General features: G+C 39.5%; 1 protein-coding gene and 1 pseudogene across 10 annotated transcripts in view; both read left to right on the top strand.

The window, feature by feature from the left end:
* Window positions 1–15939, top strand: part of IL1R1 (interleukin 1 receptor type 1) — an 80239-nt gene extending 64300 nt beyond the window's left edge. For 7 of the 10 annotated variants that reach the window (XM_040454087.1, XM_040454083.1, XM_040454088.1 and 4 more), the window contains 7 exons: window positions 81–249; window positions 2237–2302; window positions 7785–7902; window positions 8662–8813; window positions 10940–11083; window positions 11848–12015; window positions 12545–15939. In XM_040454087.1, coding sequence (XP_040310021.1) covers window positions 81–249; window positions 2237–2302; window positions 7785–7902; window positions 8662–8813; window positions 10940–11083; window positions 11848–12015; window positions 12545–12963 — 1236 coding nt within the window. In that variant the 3' untranslated portion in view covers window positions 12964–15939. Of the gene's footprint in view, window positions 1–80; window positions 250–2236; window positions 2303–4922; window positions 5093–7784; window positions 7903–8661; window positions 8814–8955; window positions 9026–10939; window positions 11084–11847; window positions 12016–12544 lie in introns of those variants that run through there. The other 3 variants (XM_040454091.1, XM_040454090.1, XM_040454092.1) reach the window with 3 other exon arrangements.
* Window positions 3347–4484, top strand: LOC121016441 (small ubiquitin-related modifier 1-like; annotated as a pseudogene).
* Window positions 15940–15974: the final 35 nt, after the last annotated feature.

Below are 15974 nucleotides of genomic sequence, written 5' to 3' on the forward strand. Positions count from 1 at the left end.
AAAACAGAGTTTCTTTTGCTGGTAGGCAGGGGGAATTCATTAATTGGTTTTCAATACTCCCTTCCTCTCCCTCTGTCTAGGATTGCAAACCTCTGCTACTTGACAATGTGAACTTTACTGGACTGACAAATAGACTCATCATGACGAATGTGACTGCAGCACATAAGGGGAACTATACTTGTCAAGCATCCTATACATACTTGGGAAAGCAGTATCGTATTACCCGGGTTATAGAACTTCTCACTCTAGGTGAGTCATAGCTCCAGTCCTAGGAGTTTGAACCTGGGAAGGCCCAGAAATCATGATTCTAGTATTCCCTTCGTTGTTAATGGAAGAGCTAAACCCAGGAGCAGGTTGGTGACTTGCCAAATGTCACATGGCTGTTAGTTTAGTCTTTGTTGCTAATACCACGTCTGTGTTTTGCATTCCTGCCTCAGATGCAGGGCTAATTCGACCAACAGTTAAGAGCTGTTTTCCAATGGAAGCAAGAGGCTTGTTCTTTGGCATGGCTAAAGATGGTTCTTCCAGAGAGCTCTGGAGTTCCCTGTGGCTGGTGTATGAGGAAGAGTAGTTCCAAGGTCTTTCGCTTGGGGAGTCTGAGTGTGCAGCAGTGAGGGTTGTTGGTGTGATGGGGTGGACGCTGATGGGCTTTGGAACACGTTGCACTCCCAGAGCACGCTCTACCTCTTGTTAGTTTCTTGTTAGCTTGCCTGACCTCTCTAAGCCTGTTTGTTTCCTCCTCTGTAATGGGATACAACCTTCCAAGACTGTTGGGGAGATCAGCAATCAGATATGCTCAACGTGTGGTCATGTGCCTGGTGCAGAACAGAGGAGAAGTAAAAAGGTGTATGATGATTTTTCTAGTAAATCTTCTCGAGGCTTTCAATTCTCTATTAACTATGTTTCCCCTAGAAGCTATTTTACAAGAAAATGCACTCCTACATTACCTGGGGATGGGCAGAATGTTCAACCTTTCTGTGTCAGATTTCGTAAGCTTTCGGTAATAGAAGAGTTACTTTAACCAGGACTTTAAAAGTTAAAGGAGTCTTATTAGTAATTATAGTAATTATGCTGGGACAAGAGGCAAAAATGGGGACTATCTCAGGTAATTCCAAAATATGATCACCCTACCTATAGCTACGTGTTCTCAATCATCTAATAATTTATATTTTTTAAACGTTAATTTTATTGAATCAAAATTAATTCCTTGCCCACATCCTACAAGCACCAGTGCATTATAATTTCCAGCAGTCTTTATATCACTACCATCCTGAGATTTTAGCAGCTTCTCTCTGGCCATTGTGTAGCTCTGGCTTGTCTTTCTTGACATACGGCAACCAGAGCAGCAGACAGAATTTTAGAGAGAACTAGGGAATTTTTTAGATAGGTCAAATATGTTTTAAATACCCTCTGTCTCATTTTCTGATCCCTTCTATAGAAATAATATACTTCATCAGAGATGAGGTCATATTTTGTTTTCATAAAGGCAGATTCAAAAATATTAATTGAGCATCTACTCTATGCCAGGCACACTGTCCTAGGTATATGTCAGGGGACAAAAGAGACAATATCCTGCTCTGATGGAGTTTGCTTTGTTGTTGTTGTTGTTGTTGTTGTTGTTGTTTTGCCTTTTGTGTTTTGTTTTGTTTTGACTATGGTGGAATCCTGGCCATTCCAGCTCATAGTTTCTCAGGCTTGGCTACAGATCAACCTTTGAAGTCCGTCTTCTTGTAAATAAAACTCAGATGGATTTCTGGAGCTCCTTAATACTTGTCCACCCTTTTTAATAAGTGATGCCAAATTTCTTGGCACTCCACTCTTGGGTCATTACTAAAATTACGAAATACAAGCAGGTCTAGCACTGGACGGTCCTTCTGGTTAATAATGCTTCATCCACAGAAGTACCTTGCCACAGCTACTCGCTTTTCCTGATTTGCTTTAGGAAGAGGCACTGGTCTGGAGTCCTGGTGATATGTGTGTTTGTAGCACCAAACTTGATGGACTCAGCAGGGCCCAGGCTTTCTGGCAGGCGTTCATGGTTTTGCCGTGGCCTCTGTGGTGGCCTCCTCCTTTCACTTCTTGCCCTCTCTCTCCTGCCATATATGCGCTGGGCTCTCAGGGGAATATCTGGCCAGACTCCATGTGATATATTTTGGTATATTTTGCTAACTGTTGTCATCCGCTGAGATTCTGCTCTGTAAGAGACTAAGAACCCCTGCTGATGTTTGTCTTTCAGAGGAAGACAAGCCTGTGAAGCCTATAATTGTGAGTCCAACTAATGAGACAATGGAAGCAAGTCTGGGTAAGTGGTCTCCAATCAGAATATGCTGAAATCATTATTTTGAACTCAAGATTAAGATAAACTCTGCCTTTACTACACATAACCTAAATTATTTACTGAATATACCTACCATTAGTGGGAAAGTGGCACAGATTATGTCTTTAAATGTTTCTTTGGATTTCCTGCCTCTCAGGACAAAAATCTAGCCTTGTCTGATTTGTCCACCCCCACTCTCCTGTGGATACTTATTACCCATGGAAACACTAGCCAAAGACCAAGTTGAAAAGGACTAGAAATGAGAAGTGTAATTTATCTGACTGGTACAGGATGGATTTCTTATGACCAGAGCTAAGTTTTCAGGCAGAAGAATAAGAGAAGAGACCAAAAAGGATAAGTTTTTTTTTCTAGGATGACCATCAAGTCAGTGAAAATTTTTTATTTCAGGAACAAAGACATAATCCTATAAGCATCCAGACCTAAACTGTACAATGCGATAGCCACCAGCAATATGTGACTATGTACATGTAAATTTAAATTAAGTAAATTAGTTAATTTAGTTCAATTAAAAATTAGTTCTTCAGTCGTGGTAGCCATATTTCAAGGGCTTAATAACCATATGTGACAAGTGATTACTGCATTAGCACAAATATAGAACATTTCTGCTGTCACTGAAAATTTTATGGAAAACCACTGGCCCAAACATAAAAACAGATTTTTGTATCAGAGGGTCAAACACCAGGCTGGCATATAAAGTTCTCTTCTGTGAAACTAACTGCATGAAGACCGTGAATAGTTGTACAGAGATTAGAAGGTAAAAGTTTGGGACCAATGGATGCTGTATGTGTCCAAGCAGTTATTAATGGTGGGAGGTAATATAAAGGCATTCACAGGTATAAAAAAACAAAGATGTGAAAACTCACAATTACGTATAAGCCAATATAGAATCTAGAGCAGTATTCTAGTAATCTAGAGCAATGCTTTTTTGTTTCTCCTCATTACTGCTCCCCTGTAGAGCCTAAAAAGGCATTCACCCTACCCCCACCCTATCTTCTTCCCTTCATTGTATATCTGTTGATGTACCGTGCACTTTGCAGGGTCACAAACCATTGCAATATCTAAGGATTTTCTTGCCCAAGATCCGCTTTTTGCCCTGGTGGCCATAGCCTCTGTTAAGAATTCTTGTCCTAGATGTGTACACTTTAGAGCTCTATAGTTTAGGTGACATTGATCTCCAAATCTAAAAGTAGCTTCATATTCAGAAACATATTTTAATATATCATATGTTATTATATTTTAATGTATCATGTTGGTCTGATGCACCCATCACCCTGTCCTGTGATTACCCTGTAGGTCTAATAGGCATTTGATAAGATTCAATACAAATTACCAGTAAAATAACTTAGGAACTGAGGGATACTTCCTTAACTTAATAAATAACATCAGTTCAAACCAGTAGTCACTAACATTCTTCATGGTGAGCCACTGTTGTGTTAGACCTTCTACAGGTATAGACCCCCTCACTGAAGTCAAGAGCAAGACAAAGATGCCCACATAACCATCATTACTTAACATATTTTAGAAGTGCCCACCGATACAACCATAAGTAAAGGAACCAAGTCATGCTTACTGTAAGGGAGAAAATGACTTTATTATTAAAATTAGAATTAATATATTACTAATTGGCCAGATATAAAATTAATATTCTAGGTATAGCAGAAGTCCCTCCAGCTGTGGTGGTGTGCTGTGGGGAAGAGATAGATTTGTGAATCCCAGAGCGAAGGCCTACTTCTCCAAGGCCACTGCTGTGAGGAGGAGACCCTGGGTGAAGCCATCATCACTATGTCTGACCAGCAGTCAAAGCCTTCAAGTGGGGACTTGCGGGATAAGAAGGAAAGAGCATACATTAAACTCAGAGTCGTTGGCCAGGATCGCAGTGAGATTCACTTTGAAGTGAAGAGGACAGACAACGTGTCTCAAGAAACACCAAGAACCATACTATCAAAGACTGGGAGTTCCAGTGAATTCACTCAGGCTTCTCTTCAAAGGTCAGAGAATTGCTGATAATCACAGTCGGAAGGAGTTGGGAATGGAGGAAGAAGAAGTGATTGAGGTTTATCAGGATATCAGGAGCAAATAGGGTCCTTCAGCAGTTTAGATATTCTTTTTATCTTTCCTTCTTTCCCGTCAGTCCCTTTTTAGTTTTTTTTTTTTTTTCAACGTTTTTTATTTATTTTTGGGACAGAGAGAGACAGAGCATGAACGGGGGAGGGGCAGAGAGAGAGGGAGACACAGAATCAGAAACAGGCTCCAGGCTCTGAGCCATCAGCCCAGAGCCTGACGCGGGGCTCGAACTCACGGACCGCGAGATCGTGACCTGGCTGAAGTCGGACGCTCAACCGACTGCGCCACCCAGGCGCCCCCCTTTTTACTTTTAAAAACAGTTCTTTTGTGGCGTTCAAGATGGAACTGAAGACCGTCACCTCACCTCATTAAAACCTCTGGTAATTTGAGTTCTGGTGTCCATTAGTCATTATCATTTGTTTTCATGGTGCTGATTTTTAGTAATCGAGCCTCAGTCTCCTTCCTTTGCCCTCTCCTTTTTATAAATTACGTGTGTGCACAGAGGGGCCATCTTTTCCAGGACCATGCTTCTTCAGGCTGGTGGTGAATAAGACCGATGTGAGTGTTCATACTGGCTTTCCAGTTGGCCCTGAAGTTCCAGCACGTGATTGTTTCCCTCCTGACTTGTGGCTTTCAGTGGGAGATGGAAGTTTCTTGGAGAACTGAGCTGTGGCAAAATGGCCTTTCCTTCATTTAAAACTGCTTTTAAAATCTGGGGGTCTGACCCCAAAGAAGAGGAATAGCAGCAGGTTGGCGTCGAGGTGGCATAGAGATGGTGAGAATAGGGACTGACTCCAAAGATGGTGTCACTGAAGAGAAAGCATTTTAAGATTAAAGAAAAATCTTGTCAGAAGATCCCCAAAAAGTTCTGCTTTTCATAAGCAGTCAATAAAGTTATTCATACACAAGTGTATACCACAGAACACTGCACTTTTTAATTTTATTTGTACTTTTTGGCCTGGGGATATGGGTTTTAAATGGACATTGTCTATAACAACTTCATTAAAATACATAAAATGCTTGTAACAAAATCAATATTCTAAAAATGGTGAACTTGTTTGGCAGTAACCAACTAGAAAACATAATGGGGAAAGAGATCCTGTTTGCAACATGTCATAGAGATGTCTATAGTTTCTTGGCAAAATCTTTTAAAAATAAATAGGATTTAGAGGGGAGAAAAGAATTCTGACATATAAATATCAGGAAAACTGAGATTTAAAGCATGCATATTGACAAGGAGTGGGAGCTATGTTGTTTCCAGTGGGGATAAAATTGGTATTTAGAGGGAAAAAATCTCAATCAACAGATATACTGTATGTCTGTGGCATTAAAAATTCATGGGGAGGTAGTCAATTAGGGTAAAAATGTCTAAAAAGACTCAAAAGGGAGCAATAATGCAACAGTCTTGAGAAACACCAATTTAAGGCAAACTTTAATAGAAATGTATGTTTTTCCTGTATGGAAAACTAGAGATTGTAAAGATATCAACTCTTAAAATTGTAGTTTTATTTTTTTTTAAATTTTTTAAATGGTTATTTATTTTTGAGAGAGAGAGGGACACATAGAGTGTGAGCATGGGAGGGGCAGAGAGAGAGGGAGACAGAGAATCCGAAGCAGGCTCCAGGCTCTGAGCTGTCAGCACAGAGCCCCATGCAGGGCTCGAACCCAGAGCTGTGAGATCATGACCTGAGTTGAAGGTGGATGCTTATCCAACTGGGCCACCCAGGCTCCCCTAAAATTACAGTTTTAATGGAATTCTGACAAAAATATGAATGGGCTCAAAAGTTTGCAAGTGATTCTTAAATTCACCCAGAATATTAAAATGATGAGATTATTAAAATAGTATTGACAAGAAGAGCTCTAAATAATACCAATGTTTACCCTAAAACTATAGTAATTAAGATTGTGGTACTCTTGACATCAGTATACACATTTAGCTCAACCAAGAAAGTCCCAAATAATTTATTTTATGACAAAAGTGGCATTACAAATTATTATCCAATAAGGGGTTCTGAAATTATAAATGAGCTATTTGGATAAAAACATGAAGTTAAATCTCTCCCTCGCACCATACCCAATTACATTCTAGACAGAGTAAAGAACTAAAACAGTAAGAACAATGAAAACATTATATACCTCAATGAAAATGTACTTGGGTATTTTCCTGATTTGGTGGTAAAGCTTTTAGAAAAAATTGTGAAAACATATAAAACAGAAATTTGACCAAAAAAGGGGAGAGAGGGAGGGAGGGGGAGAGAGAGAGAGAGAGAGAGAGAGAAATATCAAAGAATTTCCATAGACAGAAATAAAACAAAAGCAACGAACTCTGAAAGTTATTTGGAATAGTTTTCATGTATGATAAAACGTTAATATCCTCAGTGAATAAAGAGCTCCCATACAGCAGTGGAGTTAATAAGAGAAGCAATTAAATAATGGACAGGAAGCATAACAAACAGTTCTTAAAAACAAACTGATACTGAACTTATAAAAGATGTCCATTCACCATGATTTCAAGAAATGCAGAAACTTTTTTTTTTTTTTAAAGTTTCTTTCTTTATTATTTTGAGAGAGAGAGAGAGAGAGAGAGAGGCAGGGAAGGGCAGAGAGAAAGAATTCCAAGCAGGCTCCACACTGTCTGTGCAGAGCCTGATGTGGGGCTCAACTCACAAAGCGTGAGATCATGGCCTGAGCCAACATGAAGAGTCAGACGCTTAACTGTCTGAGCCACCCAGGTATCCCAAGAAATTCACACAAAAATTTAAATGGCGTTTTTAATTCTCTCATTGGACAATGACTAAGCAAATATATTTGGAATCTGGGGGCTTGGGGGTGAGATAGCATTCACATACCCTGCTGGACAAAGTGTAGATATGTACAGTCTCATTTGGAAGAGGGAGGATGAGTTTTTCAATATGTTTATCTCTTAATTCTACTTCCAGATTCAAAGTAATACTTCAGGATATGTACAATATTGATGCACAAGGGTGTTCATTAGAATATTAATCCTACTAATGAAAAATTAGAAGCAAATTGTGTTTGGCAATAGAAAAGTCATTAATCATAGTAGATCTGTATTACAGAATACTAAGCAGCCATGAAATGGCCTCTTTTGGAAGGCTAATCATGTGAGCTGAAGTTCCCAGTATACAATATTTATAAATAGTAGACAATAATGTTTCATTTTAAAAATTTCACATATACACAAAGAATGAGATACATGAAGGTACTAATCACGGTTCTCTCCGAGTGGTAGGTTTAAGGGCAATTTTTCTTTCTCTTTGTACTTTTCTATAATTTAAAATTTTTAATCAATAGCCATTTACTAATCTAGATAGATCAGATAAAAATCAATAGCTCTGATTAAAAATACATTGCTTTGCAGGATCCAGGCTACAGTTGATCTGCAATGTCAGTGGCCAGTTGAGTGACTTTGTCTACTGGAAGTGGAATGGGTCATTAATTGATGAAGACGACCCAGTGTTGGTGGAGGATTATTTGCCGTAAGTATGCTAAAAGCCTATCTGCAACCGAGAAGTTTTGGTATTACACTTCATATCATGCTTTATACAACCTTGATGGTTTCATTGAATAGCAGAGTTAGTTGGCAGTTGACTGGCCCTTGACCCTTTGCTGCCCATATTGAGTTTTGCTGAGCTAAACAGGATTTATAAGAACTTACACACTTAAGGTAAAAATACATATCCTCATGGTGTAAATTCCGAACCACTTGGAAGGCTTTCTCTTGACCATAGGTAGATGTGTTACAGAATTCTAATGAAGCAACTTTCCTGAATTACCCTTCATGATATTCTGGGTTTTTAAGAGCAGTTTAGGAAAGACTCATTAGGTGGGCCAAGAGCCTGGCACTCTACCTCTCAAGTCTCTAGTGGCTTTCTGATTCCTCTCTAGGGATCAGCTCCTGACTCCTTAGCATTCTCCTTGGTCATCTGCCCCAATCTCCTGTTTCGTGCATTCTTCTCAGTGCCCCATGGTGACTAGCATGTGCATCCATTTTTTCTTCTTGGAAGCTGATAATTTTAACATGATCTCTGCTACTGAATCTTTCACTGACTGTGGTCTTTGGGCTATAAAATCTCAGATCAGTGTTGCCAACAGCCCGATTACTATCCCTGTGCTTAGGGCTGGTGATAACTTCTGCTGTAATTCATGTGGCGAATTAAGAGATAAACCATGTGTATATGTCTCAGTTGTAGTAGTTTTACTCAAACAACTTCATGTATTCTCTTTCTTTTGAACAGAGTGGAAAATCCTTCAACCAAAAGAAAGAACACAATCATCACAGTACTTAATATTTCAGAAGTGGAAAGTAGATTTTATCTATATCCATTTACCTGTGTAGCCAAGAATACAGATGGTATAAATTCAGCATATATCCAATTGATACATCCAGGTAAACAACAAAATATTTGAAATGAAGTTTTGGTTTCCTGTTGCAAGATTCCATGATTTTGAAATTTGCAATGCTATTTCCTCTGCTTAGAAGCTCTTGGATTCCTCTTAACCTGGCAAATTTCTATTCTTTCACTTGTCAGCTGAACTACTTCTAGGAAGCTTTCTGTCTTGCTGTCTGCTCTTAACAAGCTCTCTGCCCAAAGAGACGAGGTTAGTGTCTCTGTTACATACTTCAGAGAACCCCATGTCCCTGTCACAGTATCTGTCATACTTAGTTTTCTTTCCTTGACTTAAATTCTGTGATGGTGCTGACCATTTATCTTACCATTCATTCTATATCCAGAGCTAGTAGTGACTTAAATCTGGCATATCATAGGTATCTGATGAATATTTTTAGGTAAATGACAGAATAATGGATGAACAGGGGAAGCCTAAATATCCACTTTGCAGAAAGGAAGTCAGAAATCACTAGTTCTCTTCAACTGTGTAATCGAACACAGTATTGAAAATCTTTGTGTAATATTTTGATTGTTTGTAGTTGAATTAAAAATAGGGTATTTATAAATGTGTACATGGAGGAAAATTTAAAAACCTATAGACAAATTATTAGAATTAGTAAATGAATTTAGCAAGATCACTGGTCTTTCCGTCTATATATAAACATATGCATATATGTGCATATATATGGTATTTCTATGTATGTCTATAAATACCAACAACAAACAGAAACTAAATTTAGAAGATTACATTTACAGTAGTATCAACAATTATCAAATACTGAGGAATAAGTCTAGCAAAGTCTGTTCAAAAGTGTGATACAAACTAAAAAAGAAACAAAACATTATTGAGATAAATTAGAGAAGACCTATGGTTATACAATGTTCATAGATTGTAAGACTCAGTATTATAAAGGTATCAGTTCTCCCCAAATGAATCTATGGATTCAAAAAAATTCCAATCCAAATTTCAACAGTATTTGAAATACTTGAATAAAAACAAGAAATCTGGAAGATTTACACTACAGGTATCATGATCTTGTGTGAAGCTACACTAATTAAGGCTGTAAATGTGAACTGTTCATTGGGCCAACTGGATATTAGTCTGGAAAATGTGCAATCCTGATTTCTGTTTCATACCCGAATCAGCTACGGATGGATCAAAGACCCAAACTGGGAAAGTAGAGTGATGCAACTGTTAGATTTCTCTTTTCTGCATGGCCCCTGTCATTTAGAAGCCACTGTCTTCTTTCTTCTCTACACTGCACCCCATTACCCCTCCTTCACCTTACTTCTCTGTCCCTCCTCCACTGTAATCTTTGGATGAATAATTAGAGTGGAGCTGAGAGAGTGTGGAAGAGTGAAACATACTGTATGGCATCCCTAAGCCCTTTCTTTCCTTACCCCCAAACTTCAGCTTTCCCCAGCTAACTCTTGTACCTCCAGAAACTTTTGTAGGCTTTTGTGTGACTTTGACTTGTTTTACTCTGAAGTGCTCTATCCCATGGTCTTTGGCATTTTTTTCTGTGTTATTGTATACAGTGCACCCTTGAACAACATGGGAATTAGGAGCACCAACACCCCCATTCCCAGTCAAAAATTTGAGTATAAATTTGACTTCCCCAAACTTAACTACTAATAGTCTACTGTTGACCGGAAACGTGATGGATAACATGAACCGTTGATTGACACATACTTTGTATGTTGTATGTATTACATACTGTATTCTTATAATAAAGTAAGCTAGAAAAAAGAAAGTGCTATTAAGAAAATCATAAGGAAAATACATTTACAGTATGGTATTGTAAAGAAAAAAAAAAACCCAAAATGCATATAAATGGACTCACACAGTTCAAACCTGTATTGTTAAAGGGTCAACTGTATTATAAGATTTAGGTGGAAATTTAATACAATGCACCTCAGTTTTATACAGTATCAATTCTAGATGGCTTTGTACATTAGTATGCGTTACTAAGTTGTGATAATGAATAGGTTAATATTATCAGGGATTTGGGATTGCAGGCCAATCCCAAAAATGGTTTCTCTGGGATGATGATATTTAATTTGGTATGCTCAAATTTTTAATTCTTTTGATTCTAATATATTTTTTCCCTCTTTTCTGCCATAGTCCCTGATTTCAAGAAGCACACAATTGGTGTGTTTGTCATGTTAACTCTAGTAATTACATGCTCTGTTTTCATCTACAAAATCTTCAAGGTTGACATTGTGCTTTGGTACAGGGATTCTTGCTATGATTTTCTCCCTCCAAAAGGTACAACTTTGTATTCTATGCAATATTTCCTTGTTGGAGATAAGGGGTAGTCAAGCGATGTAGAAGATGGCTGAGAGGGTGTTTACTTAAATTTTAAAATGAAATGTGGCATATGCAAGAATAGTAGCTATTCTTGTACATAATTATAGTTTTGGAACTGAATAGACTAAATAGCATTGTTTTCCAGGTTACTGCTTTAGTGTTCCTAATGGTGGGGTAGACAGGCATTGAGAGCATCTGTTTGTAAATCCAATATGCATTGTTGAGGGCCTGCTCCATGCTGGTTAGGACATAGATGACCCCATGATCTGTCTTCAAAAGAAAGAAATAATGATTTTCATGTGTCAGGGAACCTCTCACTTTCTCTTTTGTTTAAATCTTGCAAAAAAAAAAAAAAACCCAATACTGCAATAATACATAAAAGGAAGAATGATAGAATTCAGGGCCAAGACACTGGGGAAGAAGATAAGACCAGTGAGGTAAGGATAGTTCCCAGACCAAGAGATAGACAATCTCTGCACCTGAGGTGGCCATTCAACAACATAAGAACACCTTCATAGTGTAAAGCACAATAAATAGAAACTTGTAGATGAACACTTTAAAAAGTTGTTGTACTTTGGCATTGCTGCTTCATTCATACCATCCCCCCCCACAAAATTAATAATTCATTCCGAAATGCATGTTTGGGGTATTGACTTTACCAAATCTTTTGGTCCAAATAGATTGGATCCAAATACATCTAAATATTTTACTTTCCCCTCTAGCTTCAGATGGAAAGACCTATGATGCATATATACTATATCCAAAGACCCTTGGGGAGGGGTCCACCTCGAACTCAGATATTTTTGTGTTTAAAGTCTTGCCTGAGGTCTTGGAAAAACAGTGTGGATATAAGCTGTTCATTTATGGAAGGGACGCCTACGTTGGGGAAGGTATGTGTGTCATGGAAAAAAAAAAACAGTCTGGTTGTAAAAATAATTGCTAAAGCTAGGTTTCATCTTTCTAGAAGAACTGTGGCATAGGTGTATATATTTGGCAGTTTTAAGAACTCCCCAGTGGTTGGTAGTGATGATTTCCACATCTATTAACTGCAAAAAGTACTTACTTTTCTTGTATTTTGTTGGCACAAGAATTGACGAAGTTTTATTTAGTTTTGGAAAACTTCAGAACTAGTTAGATCCACTGGTTACGTTACAACTGAGACAGTAAAATAAGAGTGGAAGAGATCAAATGGTTTAAGGCTTTAAAGTTTATACCAGGAGTATTCTGAGTTCTAAGTGAAATATTCAGCTTTTATGGGCCAGGTGTTAAGCTGGTCTATAAAATCAGAAGCTTCTTTAATCTTAATTAGGATGAGAAAAAAACATTGTATGACATAGGGGATGGGGGTCGGGTCTTGGTTTGGGAGAGAATGATTATAAATTGAAATTTTACTTACTCTGCTGGGCTTCCTGTTTTCAGACATTGTTGACGTCACTAATGAAAACATAAAGAAAAGCAGAAGACTGATCATCGTTTTGGTCCCAGAGGCATCAGGATTGGGCTGGCTGGAGAATTCATCTGAAGAGCAGATAGCAATGTACAATGCTTTCATTCAGGATGGGATTAAAGTTGTCCTGCTTGAACTGGAGACGATCCAAGACTATGAGAAAATGCCAGAAACCATTAAATTCATTAAGCGGAAACATGGGGCCATACGCTGGTCAGGGGACTTTAGAGAGGGCGTGCAATCTGCAAAGACAAGGTTCTGGAAGAATGTCAGGTACCACATGCCCGTCCAGCGGCAGCCACCTTCATCCAAACACCAGTTACTGTCCTTGGCCATGAGACCAGACTCGAAGAAAAAGCTTCAGAGGGAGGTGCATGTGCCTCTCGGGTAGCAGGGAGGAGCTTGGCCAAGAGTTCCTTGGGTGACTCCTGTCTTCTGGCATTGCAGGCCAGGCTGTGCCCTCACTGACTGTACAGTCATAAAATGTACGTGTAGAGTCTCTTATCCTTGAGGTCACCTGGAATCGGATTGCTCAGGGAGCAGGATGTGGTGACAATAGCAGGTCAGGGCAATTCAGAACCAAGAGCTTGGCAGTCCTTTTTAAAAGGCAACAAATGCCCTGTCCAAATGTTTGAACTGCTGAGAACAGGCACCAGGACAGCAAATGAGAGGAAAGAACAATCAGGAAATATTTATCATCTATAAATGTTTTTATGGAGCTGTCCACAGTCCAAGGAGGGTGGCTGTGACCCAGCCCCCGGGGATAGCATGGTCACTGGCCCCCCCAGAGGCTTTCCTTGGCAGTGCTGCAGGCAGAGTGAGACTGGTATTTCACAGAGGAGGGAAGAAGTATGCTTGGAGAACTTTCCATTTGCTTCGCATTTTCCCTACCCATCAACAGCCAGCAGTCTGTTTCCAGAGACTGAATTTCATTTCACAGCCCTTTAAAATTCTCATTTCGGTGAAAAAAGGATTGCATGCTTTTGAAATCACCTTAGCTTTCTGCTGGAGAGAGGGCATTTCAAAAGCAGGAGTAGCAGAGAATAGATCCACTCTGGACGCCTTCCCCCCTGGAGTGACCCTTCTGTAGCACCTTCCTCTTGTGCATTCCACTTGACTCATCATGTCTTTGGAAGGACAGCTTCCCAATCCCTTCCTCCTCCCTCTCTGTCACACCCTGGCCCACGGATTAGCCTTCCTTCATAAAATGCTGCTCCAGGCTCCTCCTGTTCCTACTGAAAACACCTCTCCCGGTTTAGGACCTAAAGCCCAATTATGCATTTGCATTTCGCCACTGCTGCCCCCAAACCCCCAGTCTGTCCCCACAGCTGTGCCCCTCACTGTCCTGCTCTGTGAACTCCCAGGTCGGCCTTTGTGCACTTCCACACCTGCCCCTAGTGTTCCTTCATCTCTGCTTCTCCTTCCAGTCTCCTCCAACCAGAACGTCTTCTGGAATTTTCTCCAACCCCCCAGAGTTGTATGAAATTCAAAATTTACCCCAACTCCGTTTCTCTAAGAGATTTCCCCAAGAAACTGCCCTGAGACACCTGCTCTCTGCTCTCAGTCTGATAGCACTTAGTCTGCTGGCCGTCACTTTATGAGAAGGTGGTTCTGTGTCCCAACCAGAGAGACCCTGCTCTCTGCAGGAGGGGCTGTCTCTTGTAGTCTGCGGTGGCTTCACCAGTAATTAGCACATGTGACATAGATTTGTGTGGGCCTTTCTTGTTGAAAACTGTCCACAGATTCTCATATTTAAGTTTTACAATCATCCTAATTTTATAGAGAAAAGAAGTGACCTGTTTTTTGTTTTGTTTTGTTTTTGTTTGTTTTTTGTTTTTTAAATCACGCTTAGTGCTGTCAGACGTAGGGCTTCTAGCTCCGTCGCTGGCTTCTTAGTGCAGTGTCCTGAACGCTTGACTTCAGGTCATCGAGTGTCCCCTTCGCCCCTACCCTGGCACTTTTGTGAGAAGAAATGACAGTTTTCTGAGATGGTGGCTGAGTCTAGAGATGCTTTCTTTAAGAAACCAAATTCTAAACTTTTGAGTGTTGGAATTTACAAAAATTGTTTCGAGTTTACGGAAAATGTTTCTGCTGTCATATGGTCTTTCCCAAAAGGTAGATATTTCTTAGTGAATTAAAAATGAAAGCAAGTTGCTGTTTTGGTCTAGGACACGGTTTTTTAAAACGTGATGATAGTCCTTAGAGAAACCCTGGAAAAATGCAAAGCCACGTTCATGTGCCATTTGCTGAGGGGCACGGGCACCATTTTTAGAAGTTGTATGAACATGGACAGGCCCTATGTTTTTTTTTTATTTTTTATGCTTAATGCTATGGGTGAACACAGTCTTATATAGCATATTTTTCCCCCTGAAAGCAGTTAGAGCCAGACAGAAACAGAGTTGAATGCTTTGCCTCTTCTCTTTCTACCTGCTTTTTCTTAAATTCAATCTGACAGCATCACGTAATAGTGCTGTTTTGAGACTGTTGTTGTTGTTGTTGTTGTTGTTGTTGTTGTTTTTAAAAAACTGCCTTATTTTTATTTGCCAGCATATACACGAACTGTAGCCAGAAGTCTGTGGGGCTCGGGCAGGGGGGCTGTTATGCCCCCAAAAGGCCTATCAGATGCTTAAAACGTATTATATTGCTGATCATTTTTAGTCTGTCATCTGTAAAATATACTTGCTGTGTAGTGTCACGAAAGCCAATTCCGAACATTAGACTTAGCAGCAAAGTTGGCCAGAAAGTAAGGAGCGGGGAGAACAACCAAGAATTACCAGCGGCATTTGCACCTGGAATTTCTGGAGGGACAAGAATCAGGGGATGTGCCCTGGGACCAGGAGGAGCCCCAACAGGAAAGTGCATGTCGCCTGTCACTCCCAGTCCTTCCAGGGGGGATTCCGGGGGAAGGCGCTACACTCCTAGTTCCCTGGGAACTTCCTTTGTTTTATTGTTTTCCCTGAAAACCTCTTTTAAGCTCTTCCTTTCAGGCCTTTCCCATTAATTAGATTTTACTGCATTATCTGATGGTAATTTTTTTGGTTTGTGGGAGTGTTTAAAGGAGAGTTTGCCATAAAGCATTTTGCTTCCAGTTGTCAAAAACTGGCTTAGCAGAATTTATATCTTCCTTCTTCCACCTCCCTTTGTTTATTTGCAATAACAGAAAAGGTAGTGAGCCATTTTTCTCAGTGCTATTTTTGATAAATTATATTCTTATTGGTTAATGATGAAGGGTTTTTAAAAACGTGTTTGTACAATTCTAAGCAGATACCAAGTATTTTTATATAGTAAAACACCAGATTCATGTACAGCATGTATCACTGATCGATGGACTGTACTTGTTTTCCAATAAAATTGGCAAAAGCTGGTATTGAGAATCCTCATTAAAATCTGTTTCCATGCCGG

This window comes from Herpailurus yagouaroundi, unplaced genomic scaffold (genome assembly GCF_014898765.1).
Source record: "Herpailurus yagouaroundi ecotype Mexico unplaced genomic scaffold, PumYag 210, whole genome shotgun sequence".
In the NCBI taxonomy this organism is placed as follows: Eukaryota; Metazoa; Chordata; class Mammalia; order Carnivora; family Felidae; genus Herpailurus; species Herpailurus yagouaroundi.